Source organism: Cibotium barometz, chromosome 29, assembly GCF_041138505.1.
Source record: "Cibotium barometz isolate CiBa-2024 chromosome 29, ASM4113850v1, whole genome shotgun sequence".
In the NCBI taxonomy this organism is placed as follows: Eukaryota; Viridiplantae; Streptophyta; class Polypodiopsida; order Cyatheales; family Cibotiaceae; genus Cibotium; species Cibotium barometz.
This window is the reverse complement of record NC_141074.1, coordinates 29,584,543-29,602,833: the sequence shown is the minus strand read 5'-3', so window position 1 is coordinate 29,602,833 and position 18,291 is coordinate 29,584,543. Positions and strand designations below refer to the sequence as shown.

At 46.4% G+C, this 18,291-nt stretch overlaps 1 protein-coding gene across 6 annotated transcripts in view; it reads right to left on the bottom strand.

Moving 5' to 3' along the window:
- Positions 1–270: 270 nt before the first annotated feature.
- The window catches only part of LOC147622023 (eukaryotic translation initiation factor 3 subunit F-like), a 31,441-nt gene continuing 13,420 nt past the window's right edge, over positions 271–18,291 (bottom strand). The window contains exons 2-8 of one of the 6 annotated variants that reach the window (XM_086823083.1): positions 3,324–3,606; positions 1,967–2,046; positions 1,649–1,878; positions 1,426–1,547; positions 1,203–1,316; positions 959–1,053; positions 271–878 (exon numbers count right to left, since the gene is read on the bottom strand). In XM_086823083.1, coding sequence (XP_086679209.1) covers positions 964–1,053; positions 1,203–1,316; positions 1,426–1,547; positions 1,649–1,878; positions 1,967–2,046; positions 3,324–3,542 — 855 coding nt within the window. In that variant the 5' untranslated portion in view covers positions 3,543–3,606 and the 3' untranslated portion in view covers positions 271–878; positions 959–963. The remainder of the gene's footprint in view (positions 879–958; positions 1,054–1,202; positions 1,317–1,425; positions 1,548–1,648; positions 1,879–1,966; positions 2,047–3,323; positions 3,607–18,291) is intronic. The other 5 variants (XM_086823084.1, XM_086823082.1, XM_086823081.1 and 2 more) reach the window with 5 other exon arrangements.

The following is an 18,291-nucleotide window of genomic DNA, read 5'->3' as shown; positions in this document are numbered from 1 at the left end:
AATCCAGGAATCCACCAAGAAAAGCCAATTGAATTGCACATCTACTGTCTGCAAAGGCAGACACGAGATGCTTTAACCCATCAAGCAAGCCACTGAATGCTTATACATGATCACTACAAAACCCATCAAGCAAGCCACTGAATGCTTATACATGATCACTACAAACCCATCAAGCAAGCCACTAAATACCAAAGATGCCGTTGCTGCGAATACATGATCACCACAATGGCATGACTGAAAATACAGAATCACAACGGCACCAGGGAGGGCTGCAGGCAAGATGCTTCATAATAGCAAAAATAAGATGGCAATGAAGAAAAGCCAGAGTAACAAGACTACTTGATCGGTTGACAACTATGTACTGTATCTTTCATGGCAAATCTTTTTACGAGTTGAAAGCCTTGGTAGTATGGGTAGCCAACTGGTGTCCTGACCAACGGCAGTTACCAATATGAGATGCTGGCCTACAGTCACAACCACCCTCGTCTCTACTCTTCTATGCCTTAAATGTCAAAAAGTTACAAAACTGTCCAGCAAACCTCAGGCCAAGAATAAAGCTGAGCCAGCTGGATTACGAGAGAAGTTAAGAAACCGAAGTTTGCTTCTAAAACAAATCCTGACAAGAAAAAGTGCCGACACTTCTACTGCAATGTGCATCACACAAGCACGCACCCACCATCCCTTTGTTCTGCATGGCATTCACAATTCTCATCACCGTCACTCTTAAGCATACCATGACTCATGAGTACAACAAAGTGCTTGCAGCGGCAGCAGTAACACACTACCTAAATGAGGTTCACATAGTAGGTAAAGCATTAGATCGTCATTAAATGCATGACACACTCTGGTGCCTGTGGCAGCCCATTATACATCAAAGCCTATCACCAAATGGCAATAATAATTACTACTACTGAGAGCTTTTCAAAAAAAAAGAATGAAGAAAAACAGCCTTATTTACCAGATCTAGAAGATTTGAGCTGCAGAATTCAGCTTCTTTGCTAAAGATAGTTGCGTTCTTGTCATATTGGCCAGATAAAGTACCAAAAGAAGATCCTGGACATCAGAAGAACACTGAGGTCAGCACTGGCAACTCGAAGCTTGACTTTCATCATTACCAGTGTCAATAGGCCACTCGGTGTAACTTCGAAGCCTATATATATCACAATAGAATTCTTGATGATGACCAAAATAAAAGAGGTTACCTGTACACTGTCATTGAATAACTTATCGAAGGCATCAGGGGAAATCTTTGGTATAGCTGCTATTGTATCTGCAAGATACCTTCCTACCACCTTGTCTGGAGGAGTCCGGCCCTCCTGAAGTGATGACGCTCAGAAATTGAGCTAAATCAGTACGTGGCATTTCAATAAAGGAAAAACACTTCTTAAGCTGAGCACTGGTACTTCATTAAGATTAAACACTCACAAGCACATCTCCAACGTAATTAAAAACTGTATTGATCATGCTCTGCAGCCTTCCCATGGATGTCTCTAAGGCCTCAAGGTCATCTGGAAGTTTCTCCACAATAGTTTTCTTCAAAACCTCAACTGCCAAGCCAACACACCAAAACAGAATAGGTCAGAAGTTGAGCTTTAGCAAGAGCAGCCTCCAGATAGAAAAATCTTCTGTCCTGCATAAATTATCGTACAGCCAACCCTTTCTGCCTCCACCATCCGAAGATCAAGCTGAATTTCATTAAATTGAGCTGCAAGTTGTCGCTCTCCAAGTGTAAGAGTGGTGGACACGTAAGCCCTGATACTCGTGGTTTCATCTTGAAATGTGGTATCCACTGTCAAGTAGACAGGATTTGTTGCTTCCCTTGCATAGAAATCCTGGATCAAAGCATCACTGCCACTCACTCCAGCACTTGTAGAGTACCTATTCAATAAAAGAGGAGGTAAGAATAGTATTCAAAAACAAACAAACAAATCTAGCCTCTTTGATACATGAAGAGAAGAATGCTTACCAGCCAACTATCACTTCTTTTGGATTCACTCGCTGATGCAGTTCAAACATTGACCTGTGATATTCTATATCCACGGCAACCTGCTCACACATTAAGAAACTTATCCCTCTCTCTCTCTCTCTCTCTCTCTCTCTCAAAAAAAAAAAAAAAAAAACAGCAGGGAACTATTCATTATCAGCTTAAAATTACCCCACCTCTGTAAGAATTGGGGCTTTGTCAACATTAGCACTATGTGACCATATAAGCAGTTCACCAAAGAAGCCAAACCAAAGAGTCAGACTTGTAGGCGCACTAGCAACTCAAGACAGTTATGAAAGCGATCATTCTTCTGAAGGAAACCCTTTACGAATTCAGGGATTCCTACAAGAAGTCTCTCCCATAAGAAAATGACAGTCGCAAACTGCATCACCTTCCCTCCTAGGTTGAAGGCACAACTCAGATTCTAATAGATTTTCAAGTTGGGTAACTCGTGGAAACACAACAAGTTTTATCAAAAGGTTTTACTTGCAACCAATAAAGGCCTTTGGAGAGAAATGGCAACACACTTTGAACATACCAATTAAGACAGTTGAGGCTTGCAGATTTCAATCCTAACAATCAGTCCATATAACCTGCAGCTTGAACTAAGCATGTCTTGGTTTCACAAGTGATCACTCAAGAACGCACACAACCTCAAGGTAAGTGATTCCATTACAACTGGAGTGTGCTGTGAGATCTGAAAGGAAACGTTTGTGAGGTCTACAAGGAAGCACTTGTTGAGGCCATAAGGAGACACAAACTCTCAGACGGACATGTTCAATCCTTTGAGATGTAATGATTGCCTTGGACAACCACAAGATTCAAGTCCAAATGGAGGCAATGGCACCTGACCCATAGGAGGTAGATTGTTCTCTGCTTCTTGTGATCTCGGCCACAATGCTAGAACAAAAGACTGACCAATAAATGGCAGATCAGTAAAACACACATATATGTAGCTACCAAGTAAACGAGAGCTTGAGTGAGGGGAATATGAAGAAAAACCATTATGATCCCCTGTGCTAAGTCATGAAAGAGAGTGCTCTTCAAAACGTAATCATGATTTACTCAAGAGAAGCAAAAGTTTTAATAGCACAAAAAGAAGCCGCAGCTCCTATTCCTTAACTACATGTTCCTCCATTTTGTCACTTGGAAGGACTTACAGAGAACTTTTAAGAGGTCAAATACAAACACTAATTCAATCCTAAATAAAGCGGCATGCATTGAAGCAATACATTTTATGAGTTTTTTAATAGATCAAGCTCCGCAGACAGCTTAACATCAAAAAGCACAAGACACTCCACAAACTTACACCAAAACAAAATGATTAGTCTCAATTTACCTGTTCAGTCGATTCATTGTGCGGCACTGCATAAGAATTACGGATATCGACTGTGCCATCAGAAGATACAGAGCCTAACAAAGTGCCGATGACCCGATCTGTTTGGTCATTCCGCCTGATGTAGGAGTCACAAATGTTGAAAAGTACTGTAGGGTGGAGTTTGGCCACCGTGCCAGTAGGACCTGAAACCAACTGCAGTATTGTGCTCCCCATAGGCATGATTGCACTGTTTGACAAAGATAGATTTTCTTGAAGGATGTATGCTTAATAAAGCCTGCAAAATCTACAAGCATGACATAGATTCAAATCAGTTGGCCATATGGATGTAAGTTCCAGCTTTTATAAATTGCCAACAAACCATGTATAAAGGACACCCAAACTTTTAATCATGCAACCCAACAGTGCATATATATGTGTGCGAGCATGTGTGTATCTAATACATGTATGTACGTATCTATGTATGTGTGTATAAATATATATACATACAATTTATGATTAAAAAATCTTCAATGTCACAAGAATACATGCACAGAAAGTTTATAATTGCAAGAATATATATGTGTGTGTGACAGTGTGTGTGTGACAACTTTTTTTCACACAAAAAAAAAAAAGCATGTGTTCCAACTTCAAAACTTGGTGTTCTCCCCCCCAAAACTTGGTGTAAAGATGTTATCAAAGATGCTCCTATCCTGGATGAAACCTGTCTGCGTACCCTGACATCTAGGAGAGAAAGATAGAGGCGTCTCTTGATGGCTTTGGCGAGGATTTGCTAGGTGATACCCACTAGTGTCATGGTCTCCGCGCCCAATCGCGGTACCCACCCCAATCAGTACCCACCCCACCTCCACCTGTTTGGGGATGAGGTGGATCAACCCCCCCTGAAAGCCACTCGGGCATGTCTCCGATCACCATTATCTCATTGAAGGCATCAATCGACTCCTTTCCTTGAAATCCCCATGCCGCACGAAGAAGAAAACCAAAACGCCATTATCACCTAGGCACTTCCCTCGAGGAAAAGCATAAAGAGCTTCCCCTAACCCATCACTAGAAAAATGAGAATCCAAGAAAGTGCTCACGGCGGTTGGCACCACTGCCCTCGTCTACAACCATACACTCTCGTGTGCTGTGTCAGGCGCCGCGGGGGGGCGGGCGAGGAGGGGGTTGAGCGAAGGCCCAAACCACAAATGAGTCCAACTCCACTCGACCGTCAGGTTCCTTGATTGAGGCTGCACACACCATCCCATCGATGGTGTAGTCATGTGATCGAAAAGGAAGTCACCCTTCAGCTCTCTTTTTCTTGTGAATAAACATAAAAGTGGATTGCTTCATGCTCACTAACATAAAGATATAAAGAAGTTCTTGCTGTGTGTTACACACCACTTGCATGTTACAACAGGAGTAGGAGAGGCCTTTGCCGTAGCCTTGCCTCTACAGCAATTCGAACCTAAGCTAGTCCTTGGATTGGTGCACAGATGGCGGCTGCCTAGTGCCCTAGAAGACAGGAGATTGGAGTACAGATTATGCATGAGCTTGCTATTGGACCCACGGTAAGAGTCACAAGAGAGAATGCGAAGACAACACCAGATTGGGTCCAAATCTACCCACTCAAGGGCCCCCTCCTGCAAGGAGGAGCATTTGCTTTATTACTTTAAAGAACTTCTGTTACAATACAGAAAACTAACTGAGGATGATGACGGAGAATGCCAAACACAAGGACGATGTAGACCAAACATCTGTTTAACCATCAAAAGGGTTGCAGAGAACTTTGAAACCACTTCGGAGAGCCTTATGCACACCCAGATCTGGTGAGGGAGATGCACTACTGAAGGCTGAATGCTGAAACAAGCATTGGGCTCCCTAGGGTGTCACCATTTGGCCACCCAATTGGTCCACCCGTGCTTTCTTATCATGTATGTACATTGGACTGGTGTCCATGGCAATTGTATATGCCGGGGATTGATGCCACTCATGTGATACTGTGGACTTGGCTTTCCGTTGGGACTTGTGCCTCCGTGTACATGCCTGGAAATGCTTGGTGGATTGGTGTTCCACTGGTCAAGTACCTCGTGTACTTGCCTGGAGCACGTCTATTTTGGTATAGTCTCATGAACGGGGATTGTCCATACTAATGTTGCATTGCATAGCATCTTTATGTGCTTGCTTGCAATTGAAATTGCATGTTGTTTTCATGCTTGCTTGACCAGTGTGTAGTTCCGAGTAAGGGGACGCCCGCTCGCGAACTGTGCGTGTGAAACTCTCTGCTGACAGGCATGTGACAGGTGGTAAGTATTGGTCATAAACTTGGCCTTAGGAGTTAGCACTAATTTATAAGTGAGTGTGTACACACTTCATTAAGTTTTGGGCGACCAAAACTCACTTATAAATTATGACGGTGTTCACACACACCGATGTCCCAAGGTGGACATAACCCAATGTCCACCGCCCAGACCTTATCCCCTTTGTACAAAGGGAGTAACCAACCATGTGTCCACTCTAGCTTGCTCCACAAAGCACCTACCTGCCACCTACACTGGACAACTCACCACCTCTCTCCTCCTCTCTCTAGAGAGTGGCGCCTCCTTCATGAGGGCTGTTGGGTTGCATTTTCTGCACATTCTCCTTCCCAACTCCATTTCCAAGCTTGCTAAGGTGATTTTCAAGCTTCCAAGAGTGATTCCGGATGCTAATCACTCTCCTACATACTCCCAATGACTGAAATTCAGCAAAACAGCTCTCTTTATTGCTGTAATTTCTAGTCTTTTTGCTGAAAACCCTAATTTCAGCCCTCCTTTCTCAAGCTGAACCATAGGGGAAGCTTTCCCAAGGTTCCCTTCATCCTCTTGAAGACTTTTGTCGCGAAGAAAGGCGACAAATCGAAATTCTCAACATTCCAAGGACTTCCATCGCGAAGACTTCCGCTGTCATCGACTCTACTTGCTATTAGTAAGCTTTTACGCTTAAATATGGAAGCAAGTAGCAGGAGGGAGGAACCGGATTACAAGATCACATACCCTGTGTAGTGTTCTCTTGTCCTACCATGTATTGGTGGAACAATAGAGAGCAGATGGTAGGGAACATGGGCACTTGAGAGGGTAGTGTGGATTGCAAGTCTACAACGACAACCACTTGTTTGCATTACTGTATTCATATGCATTGGTATGGAAATCTGGTCAGAAATGCCCATGACACTATGTACTTGATTCTCCCAAGATCAATATACTTTATTTGAGGGAGGGGTAAGCCGTTCCGGCTCATTGTGTGTCTCTTGTCAATTCAGCAATTTACTTCTTGTATTTGAGCGAGTGTCCATCAAATCTTAGTGTATTTAAGTGTATTGATTAGCATTGTGTTCAACCAAGTTACATAGGGACTAAAGCAATAGGTGCTTTGGTTGAGAATGATGCATGCCAAAGACAAAAGTCTTAGGCATGCATGTTCTCCGCTTTTCTACTACTGAACTGGTTGAGGAATGAGATGACTTGAACAAGGAAGGTGGGGCTGCTTATATATGAGGCTAGGCTACTGGTTGATAGGAATAAACTGTTGTCGGCCAGTAGGAAATTCCCATGACTGCTGCATATTGGCTTCAAATGCCCAAAATCGCATCTTTGGCTTCACACGTGTGGTGTACCTGCTGAAAGATGATGGCCGACTACTGTTAGACCTAGCTGACTGGTGCCCTAAGCTCATGCACGTTGCCGACTGGACCTTTAAGGATTTATATGCCTCTTAGGTGTGGCCTTTGATGCCAACAAGTCCAAGGCTCCAAGGCTGGCCTAGAGCCTTTTCATCCTTTTGCTAAGCATCTTCTACATGCTCCTAAATGCTAGGATAACATGTATGCTTGACTATTCTCCAAGTGGGTTAAGTGATAGACTCTAAAACCTACAAGAATGACCTGTGTAGCTCATGCCTGACATGTCCGTGGACTAGGGCTCACAATGGGGTCATGGCATACGACAATCATCCCTAAAAGGTGCTACTTCAATATAAGTATAGCACTAATGATGAGCCAATGTGTCACGCTGCACCGAAGTGCATGGGTGCATGTGACATTGTCACGTGCATCCTGCACATGGATGCCACATAGACATATCTGTACAAGAAGGTGCAGGACCTGGGGTGGAAAACTCGTCCCATATGAGCCCAGTCCAGGACGAGTCAGCCAAGTTCCACTCCATTCGTCAGAGGTCAAGTGTGTTGGAAATTATTTCATCCCCAGATGGACTTTCCCATGCATATTCATGCTTGTATCTAGCTCCATATGAAGCCTTGCATTCGCATATCTTAACAGAGATTTTTCAGCATTTTTTTGGTATTTTTTAGGCATTTTATAGCATTTTTTGCTACAGCCATGCTGTCAACCTGCTACAGCTGGCCGACCAGCATACTGAGGTAGTATAAAAGGGCTGGCTCCCATTTTCCCTCATATCGTCTCTCTTTTCAGCTTCTACAGTGATAGGCAGCATCTACGGGACCTCCCTCATGCTGTGCTCCACATGATGTACTACCTTTTCTGGTGATATTCAGCAGTGATCTTCTTTTCTCCTTTGTTGTCCATATACAGTGTTGTACAATTCTTGCAACATTTCTTTATGGGTATCACAGCATAGTACCCATTCTTTCATGGTATCAGAGCGGGTAACATCTACAAGGACCTGCGTTTTCTATTCCCATGCTGCTGTTGACTGTTTACAGTATATAGGAGCTGTTCACTTGCTACGTTTTCTTCATCAGTAACCTGCGTTTTCCTGTGGAGCTGCGTTTTCACTCGGAACTACCTCAAGTGCTGCAATTTCTTCTACATAGCTGCTTTAAAGCCTTTACCACTAGAGAGACATTCTATTCTCTTCTCTTTCTAGTTCCCTCTCACCCACCCTCTCTTCTAGTCTTTCTAAAGGAGGCTTGGGCTCTTGGACGTGATGGCTTCTGAGATCACCATTCTCCCCTCTTGGGGATTCTCCTCTCTTCCCCTCTCATCCCTTTGGATGAGTATCTTCCTTCCCTTGTGCTGTTACATGCTGATGCTATTATTGCAGATTTTCTCTCCTCTCTTTCAGAGGAGGATAATGGTTCTTCTACAGAGCAGGTGGATGATTTTGTTGAAATATCCTCACATATGCTGGAGCTTCCTACTTTGGTGGCTTCTCTCCTGGCAGTTGCTTCTCCTTCTTATGTTTCAAAGGAGGCATCTTCCACTATTTTGGAGCCTGTTCCTACTTCGAACCTAGCAAATTCAGCCATCACTGATGATCAGTTTGTTCCAGTGGTTGTTTCAGTTTCTTCTTCTTCAGAGGAGGATTCTACTTCAGTCCCGATACTTGTTGCAAATGCAGAGGAGGTACCACATTTTTCGGAGCTCTCTATAGTTCCATCTCCTGAAAGGCTTCTCTCTTCAGATTGATCATGTTGTTTCGTCTTCGAGATCTTCTCGTGGCTTCTTCTGGAGACCTTCTCGATATTCACATGTACCATATCTTCGCGAGCTTTGTGCCTTTTATGAGGAGGTTGTTCCTTCACACTCTTTGGAGGATTTTTTGCAACGTACCGGACCTGGTCCACCCATCTGGTGCTGAAGAGGAGGTGTTGGAAATTATTTCATCCCCAGATGGACTTTCCCATGCATATTCATGCTTGTATCTGGCTCCATATGAAGCCCTGCATTGGCATATCTTACGAGAGATTTTTCATCATTTTTCTACCATTTTTTGGTATTTTTATAGCATTTTCTACCATTTTTTGGTATTTTTAAGGCATTTTATAGTATTTTTTGCTACACCCATGCTGTCGGCCTGCTACAGCTGGCCGACCAGCATACTGAGGTAGAATAAAAGGGTTGGCTCACAGAGGCGGCCACGCTGGCCTGGACAGCAACCCACAAAGGCGGCCATTCTAATCAGGGAGTTTTGGTGTGAAACGTAGGACTTTTCAGCATTAAATGCTATTCACCAGTCGTGGGGCTTTTTTCAGTCAACTTACTGGGGTAAAACCAGCCGACCACCATTAGAGAAGGGTATAAATACCCAGAGCATAATTCAGTCCTAACTATCTCATATTTCACCAAGTGCTGAAGCTAATCAAGGGGCCAGGACAGCCAAGGAGAAGCTAATGCAAAGGGGTGAAGGATTGAAGGTCAAGGGCACAGGATTCTCCTCAGCCAAGAAGGTTCAGGTTCAGTCTTTTACTTCAGTTTTGCGTCATTCTAATAAAAGCAAATACACTATCCGTGGTGGGGGCCCTACAGAGGGTATTTGGGACCCAATACTGTGTCCTCTTCTCCCTCCCTCCCTCCCTCCCTCCCTCCCTCCCTCCCTCTCTCTCTCTCTCTCTCTCTCTCTCTCTCTCTCTCTCTCTCTCTCTCTCTCTCTATTTTTCTGCACATCTATATTCAGTTTTGTGCGTTATTTTCGTTGCAAAAAGTGTGCTGATTTCTGAGCATTGAAGTTACTGATCTCCCCAAAAGCTTCCGCATGTTATAGTGGTATCAAAGCCTACTTCAAGTGTAAAGATTCAGCAGGAAACCAAAAATTTTTTCTCGCTCATGTGGTTAATTATCAAACTCCGGTGGACCACCCCTTTCGGAGTGACTCCTGTCCCTCAAAGGACGGTTGGTTTTCAGCCTTCGGAAGTCTCCCACACACATAGTGGATGGTCAGATTGCGCTCCGGAAAGGAGGTGCATTTTCCTGCTATGGCGAGCTTCGACGACGAGAGAGACCAAGAACCTTGGGACCAAAGTGCACCAGGTAGCCTAGCTAGGGCATCCGGCATGAGTGTTAAAGAGATGTTCCAACAGATGATGCGAGCAATCGCAGACCAAAGTACCAAGTTGGAAGCGCAGCAGGCGCAGATATTGGCTCTGGAAGAGCACCCGTTCTCCAGCTCCACGTTTTCCGTCTCCTCCCTCTCCTTCCGTTTCCCTGATTCCAGATCCTCTACACAGGGACCCTCTCGAAGGGTCACAACTGCAGCCGAGTTCGATGCTTGAGTTGCAGATGCGTGCATTGGAGATCCGACAACATGAAGACGATGCCATGCGACACGTGGAACATGAGCGATACCTTGCGGCTTTGGACGCAAGACTAACACCAGCGGCTTCCTCGAATCATTTTCCCGAGAAAATGAATTTCAGTAAGTATAATGGTAAACTAGACCCCACAACTCTTTATTCATGGTTGCATTTGTTTGAAGCTTACTTTGCCGCAGTTAGAAAAAATGATACATACAGAGTGATCTTAGCTAGTTGGTACTGGGAAGGTGAGGCCATTCCTTGGTGGACCCAGTGGGCTCATGCCTAGACCAGATTAGGTATGGCAGCTTATGTTTGGGACGAGTTTGTCCGCGACCTTAAGCAACGGTTTCTACCGCCCCATTACCTTGAGCAACTCGAAGATGAGTTTAGGAGAGCACATCAGAACGCGCAACCAGTCCTTCAGTTTGCCAACAAAATCTCAAACTTATGTTTGCAGTTAGGCTTATCTGATACGGACAAGAAAGCGCAATTCCTGTACGGTCTTCACACGTGGTTTCACAAGTTCCTTCTTGATGTCAAGTGGGACAAGAACACTTTCCAAATTAGTTGGAATGTGTCCGACGCCCCAGTGACCATTAAGTATGAGCCAAGAATCCCGAACTTTCCGCTCATGAGCCACTTGTAGGTAAATGAGCAATCAAGAAAGGCGTACATTGTGCGATGATTTACATCCAGATTGCATTGACGATGGCCAGTGCTTCTGAGAAGTATTTTACTCTCCATGAAAAGTTCCAAAAGATTTTTCTTCGGGACAATCTCCCTCCCCAGCTCCCCCCGTCCAAACCGGAGGACCACAAGATCGATCTCCTTCCAGGCTCGGAACCCCCGAGCAAGTTTCCATATCGCCTTTCCAAGGCAATGGAATCGAAGTTGGATCGCCAACTCCAAGAATTGATGCAATCTGGCTTCATCCGCCCCAACGTGTCGCCTTTTGCAGCACCGACCTTGTTTGTCAAGAAGAAAGATGAGTCTTCTCGTTTGTGTCGATTATCGTGCACTCAATAAGCTAACTATCAAGAGTAGATTCCCGATGCCTCGAATAGATTATATTCTCCAGAGGCTGAATGGGACTAAGGTGTTCTCGAAACTCAATTTGAGTGGGTACCACCAAGTGAGGATTGTTGAGGGAGACATCCCCAAGGCAGTCTTTCGTACGGAACGGACACGTTTAGCAGAGGGAGATGTCATGTGCACAGTGGAGTGACCAACAACACCGCTGGAGCCAAATATTCCAGCAATTTGGTGGTATGATTGAGTACCTTCCAGGAAGGGCCAATCCAGTGGCCGATGCTTGGAGCTGGAAGGAATAGGTAACGTTGATTCACACCACTAGACCCGACCTTGTTGGTATAGGACTAGACGACATGAAGCACACGTACGCGGATTCCGAGGCATTGGATGTTAGAAGTCATCTCCTGTCTATTTGTATACACCAGGGCCTCTGTTGTGGGTGTGCCCGCCCGTATATCATTTTTCCACACTCCCCGTATTTTTTCCCTATTTTTCCCATTTTTTCCTAGTGGCTGGAGGGCTGCCAGGTGATGCCAAGAGCACCCCAATGCTGGCCGACTCGACTTTCTTCAGTCGTGTGCATCTGGGCTGCTGGCCGACTTGTTCTGACCAGTCGTGGGCATCAGGCTGCTGGCCGACCGGTATTTTCTCAGTCGTGGGGTATTTTCTCAGTCGTGGGCACAATCTGTAGCTGGCCGACTGCTCACATGGAGATGTATATATTGCCCCTCAGCCCCCACCACTTTCTCATTCAGTTTTTCGGGATCTTGTGTATAGAGAAGAGTTTACACGCCTATCTCTCTGTGTTTCTTGTGCTGATTATTTTCTGCAGTCTACTTGCTCTTGTCTACCCAAGTTTGGTTATCATTTCCGCTGCATATTCTGACATGGTATCAGAGCCCTAGGCTCTAGGAGATCTTGGGCGTTTTTCTGAGCAAGAGGGGGAGCAACAGGTTGCTGATCGGTGGACTGTTTCGGGCTGAACGGGAAGAGAAGGTGCAAGAGGAAGGCGGGCAAAGGGGCTGGACAGCCACTTGCATATTTTCTGATTTTCTGATTTTTTCCCACCCACCCACCCTTTCAGGTTACTCTCCGAGATGGCAGATTTATTAGAGATGGCCGAGAAGCACGTGAAGATTCCGACTCTCCCCACGTTCCCAGTGGATCGTCAGTTGGACGGGTCCAATTATGGCATCTGGAAGGTCATGATGGAGTCAGTTCTGGAGTCATATGATCTTGCTGATTTTATTATCATAGGGGTGCCACGGTCGGAAGCTGAGGAAGGGGAGTTATTATCGACGAGGAAGGACCGAGAGGCACAGGCACACATGTGGGACCGTGTCAACGCCAGGGTCCGGTCGTTTATATTCCTCAATTGCACACCACAAGTGATCAACCATGTGAAGCACATGACGCTGGCGAGAGGCATATGGGAGCACTTGGCTTCTTTGTACAACAGGGTGTCACCCATGAAGCGGATATCCTCGGAAGTGCAGATGCGAGTTATGAACCCTGCAAAGTCTTCGACGATGCGGGAACACATTAACAAGCTGCAGGCCCTTCAGCAGGAAGTCCTTCAAGCTGGGAAAGAGATATCATCCGAAGATATGGCCATCACGTTACTTTCCCACTTGCCTGGTCAGTATTCTGCTTTCTATTCCTCGTTGATCACTAGTGGCAGGCTCAGCACCATTACTTGGGAGGAGCTTGTGTTAATGGTTTTGGACCAGGAGGAACGTTTCACGAACCCTCCTCACAGCGGAGGTTCGGAGGCCTTAACTGGCCAACAGTCGAAAGGCCGTAATACCAACAAGGGCAAAGGGAAGGCTTCACCGGAGAAGTCTTCCGAGAAGAAGCCTGATCCAGAACGAGAGAAGCTGAAGGCCGAAAGATCGTGTAATGATTGTGGCGAGAAAGGCCACTACTGGAGGAAGTGCCCTAAGCGGACAGGGAAGAGTGCTGATTCCTCAGCCTCAGCTGCGAAGACTCCGGCATTTGTGCACTTGGAGATGGTGGACTCCGATGATTCATCATCCTCGAGCGAGGAGGCAGTTGGCTTCACCGCGAAGGATACCCGGGAACGGATTCTCGACAGTGGTGCTTCCAGGCACATGACTCCATCCCGTGACTTCTTCCTGGATCTGAAACGGCAGGCAGGTCGTATTTTTATTGGCGATAACTCCACTATTCCGATACATAGTGAGGGCCGGATGGAGATTATTCCCGACGGAAAGGGAGGCAAGCATGCTTCCCGTGTTCTTTATGTCCCTGCTCTGGGCTTTCATCTTTTGTCAGTGCATGAGGTATGCAAGACTGGCTTTCGGGTGGAATTTGAGGAGCATTCAGTTGCTCTAAGGGACCGTGAGACAGGCAAAGTTGTTTGGGAAGGCGGTGTGGAGAACGGCATCTACAAGCTCTCTGCACTCTCCTCATTGACAGACTCTCAGGTCGGAGATTTGTGGCACTTTCGTTTTGGCCACTTAAATGTGGATGCTTTGCGGCGCGCCTTCCGGGACCAAATGGTGGTTGGCTTGCCAGATGTTGGTAGTAGGCAAGGACGCTGCAGTTCTTGCATACGTGGTAAGCAGCACAGGGAATCCTTTCCGAAGCAGGCTTCCAGGCGGGCTTCGAAACCTTTGGAGTTGATTCACACTGACTTGTGTGGACCACAGCAGATACCATCCTTGGGAGGATCTCTCTACTTCATGCTGCTTGTTGATGATTGTACCAGATTCACGTGGGTCTACTTTCTTTCCCAGAAGGACCAGGCTTTTGCTCGGTTCAAGGATTGGCACGTGATGGTGGAGAAAGAGTCTGGATTTCAGGTCAAGACTCTCAGGGCTGACAAAGGAGGTGAATTCTCCTCGACTGTATCTTTCCGGTTTTGTGCAGACCATGGCATCAAGAGGGAATTGGCCAATACAGGATCGCCTTCAGAGAATGGAGTTACAGGACTGTGGTAGAGATGGCGAGGACCATGCTGGAGCATCGTGGTCTTCCTCGTCCACTTTGGGGTGAGGCTGTGGCAACAGCTGTCCATACCATTAACCGCTCTCCGACGACTTCTGTACCCCATATGACTCCATTTGAGGCATATTTTGGCAGGAAACCCGATGTCTCACACTTCCGTGTCTTTGGGAGTGACGCGTATGTACATGTTCCGAAGAAGCAGAGGGGGAAGCTTGACTCCAAGTCCCGCAAGCTGGTATTTGTGGGATATAACTCTCTTTCCAAGGGATACAGGTTGTATGATCCAGAGAGGAACGAGATTGTTGTCAGCCGGGATGTGGTCTTTGACGAGCATGTTCCAGCATCCACTGTTGAGGAGCCGCCACTTCTTGGAGATCCAGAGGAGTCTGATGATGATTCCCAGTATACTACTCCAGTTGATCCACCTCAGTCATCACAGGAGGTTGAGCCCGCAGCTGGAGTTGAGCCCCCGCGATCACAGGAGGCTCCACGATCTGTTCGAGTACCTAGGTGGTTGTTAGACACCCTTCGGGAGTCAGGTGTCACGGAGCTACCCTCCGAGTGGACCACAGAGGACGGCCCTCGAAGATCACATCGAGTCCGAGATAAAAGCAACACGGCGGAGCTTCTTCAGGTGAACTATGCTCTGATGTCTCGTATCATGCGGGATAAAGAGCCCACTTCCGTAAAGGAAGCCCTTTCACAGGATACTTGGAGGGAAGCCATGCAGGTGGAACTTGACGCCATCGAGAAGAACAACACTTGGGAGTTGGTACCGAGGCCGTCGAAGCGGTCAGTCATTGGTGTCAAATGGGTCTTTAAGACCAAGTACGCGGCTGATGGGTCGGTGGACAAACACAAAGCCAGGCTCGTGGCTAAGGGTTATGCTCAGCGGCCAGGCATCGAATACGAGGATACCTTTGCACCGACAGCGCGGATGACCACGATTCGGACCGTTCTTGCCCTTGCTTCTTCTCAGAGGTGGCCCCTGTACCAGATGGATGTAAAGTCTGCATTCCTTAATGGTGACCTGCAGGAGGAGGTGTACGTTGAGCAACCTCCAGGCTTTATTGTTCCAGGATCGGAAGGGATGGTTTACAGGTTACGTAAGGCCTTGTATGGTCTTAAGCAAGCTCCGCGGGCTTGGAATCAGAAGATTGATTCCTTCTTCATTCGGACTGGATTCCAGAGATCGGTTGCAGATCCGAACCTGTATCTCTTTCGGGAACGCGGCATGGTCACACTCATCATCCTTTATGTGGATGATCTCATTCTCACCGGCGGTCATGTGGAGCACATTGGAGCGACGAAGGCTGCCTTGTCAAAGGAGTTTGAGATGACCGACTTAGGCTTACTCCACTTCTTTTTGGGATTGGAGATCTGGCAGACCCAGAGGGGGTTTTTCGTCTCTCAGCAGCGGTATGTTCATGAGTTGCTTGAGGCCTTTGGGATGGAGAACTGCAAGCCTATTACTTCGCCGATGGACCCGAACACAAAGTTAACCGTTACAGATCCTTGTGAGCCAGTTGATGCCTCGCAGTACCGGAAGTTGGTTGGTTCATTGATTTGGTTGCTGAACGCCAGATTGGACTTGAGCTTCTCCGTGGGGCTGTTGAGCTCGTTTATGCAGACGCCATTGAAGACTCATTGGGACGCAGGATTGCGGATCTTGCGGTATCTGCAGAGTACGAAGGATCTGGGACTCTTTTACACAGGAGGGAATGGAGTCAAGCTCCAAGGTTGGAGTGACTCAGATGGGGGAGGAGATCCAGACACGAGGAGGTCTACTTCAGGATACACTTTTACCCTCGGCTCAGGAGCGGTTTCTTGGAGCAGCAAGAAGCAGCCAACTATTGCCCTTTCTTCGACAGAGGCAGAGTATCGGACTGCTTGTGGTGCTGCTTGTGAGGTTGTATGGCTGCGGAGGCTGCTAGGCGAGATGGGGTTTCCACAGAGGGAGCCCACAGTCATCCAATGTGATAACCAGAGTTGTATAGCTATTGCTCGGAACCCGGTTTTCCATGCCCGGACCAAGCATATAGAGATACAGTATCACTTTGTACATGAGAAGATCTTGGCGGGTGACATCTTGCTACTTTATTGTTCGACGGAGGACAATGCGGCGGACCTCTTCACGAAGTCTCTACCTCAGGCTACGCTCAGGCGTCACTCCAGCTCCCTGGGGATGGTTTCACAGCCAGGAGCTGAGAGGAGTCATCTCCTGTCTATTTGTATACACCAGGGCCTCTGTTGTGGGTGTGCCCGCCCGTATATCATTTTTCCACACTCCCCGTATTTTTTCCCTATTTTTCCAATTTTTTCCTAGTGGCTGGAGGGCTGCCAGGTGATGCCAGGAGCACCCCAATGCTGGCCGACTGGACTTTCTTCAGTCGTGTGCATCTGGGCTGCTGGCCGACTTGTTCTGACCAGTCGTGGACATCAGGCTGCTGGCCGACTGGTATTTTCTCAGTCGTGGGGTATTTTCTCAGTCGTGGGCACCATCTGTAGCTGGCCGACTGCTCACATGGAGATGTATATATTGCCCCTCAGTCCCCACCACTTTCTCATTCAGTTTTTCGGGATCTTGTGTATAGAGAAGAGTTTACACACCTATCTCTCTGTGTTTCTTGTGCTGATTATTTTCTGCAGTCTACTTGCTCGTCTACCCAAGTTTGGTTATCATTTCCGCTGCATATTCTCACATTGGATGCCACAAAACCATGCCACTTTTTAATACGCGATGGTTGGCTTTTCTACAAAGGCCAACTATGTGTCATGAAGTCGTTCAAGGCAGCTCTTCTCCATGATGCCCTTGACGCCATTACTGGTGGTCATAGGGACATGAATTCAACTTTGGAGAAGTTAGAATGGCAATACTATTGGCCAAAGATGAGACGAGGTGTGTTTTCATATGTACAACACTGTGATATTTGTCAAAAGGTGAAAGCTCCTCGTGGGAAGAAGATAGGGTTATTACAGCCCTTGCCAATTCCTGCTTCTTAGGATATTTCGATGGATTTTGTCACGAAACTGCCTCTGAGTCCGGGTAAGCGTAATACTCAGTGCTTGACTATAGCTGATAGATTTAGCAAATTTGTTATGCTTATTCCATGCAGGGCCAATGTGACCGCCGAAGATGTTGCCCATTTGTTCATTCGGCATTGGTATTCGATTGGCGGGATCCCTAGGACCATAGTGTTAGACCGAGATACCAAGTTTACGAGTCATTTTTGGAGGGCATTGTCTAATAACTTTGGTACTAAATTGAATTTTTCCAATGCATTTCACCCACAGACGGACGGCCAGACAGAAATCTACAACCAGTTGACCTTTGATGTGCTGAAGTGTTATGTCCACGATCAGCATGGTAAGTGGGAATCTTATTTGCCTTTAGTTCAAGCTGTTTTGAAAGATTCTTTTTCTTCAACTAGTGGCAGTACTCCATATGAGGCAGCGTTTGGAAGACCATTCCAATCGCTATATTGACCAGAATCTCGTCTTCAAAACCTAAAGCGAACAAATTTACGAAGTCTTACTAGGAGATTATGGAGTCAGTAAAAGACAGGTTGGCTAAAGTGCAGCAGGCCTACACTCGACAAGCCAACAAAGGCCGAAGGGATATGAAGTTTTCGGAAGGTGATTGGATGTATCTTCAGATTATGAAGAAAAGGTTGAAACAAGTGGGCAAGCGATGCCCAAAGTTGTCATTCAGGAGCTTCGGACTTTTTTCCATCCAGAGAAAGATTAACGAGATTTCAATGAAGTTGAAGCTACCTCCGAGTTGGACTATGCACAATGTGTTCCATGTCAGTTGGTTAAAACCATACGTAGGTCCGATCCCTTCAGAAGTGAAAGACTAAGCGAACCAAATATCATTGACGAAGTTGAAGTGATGGTTCTAGAACATATCCTTTTGCACCGCTTCAAGCATGGCTCAAGCCGAAGGCAAAGACAG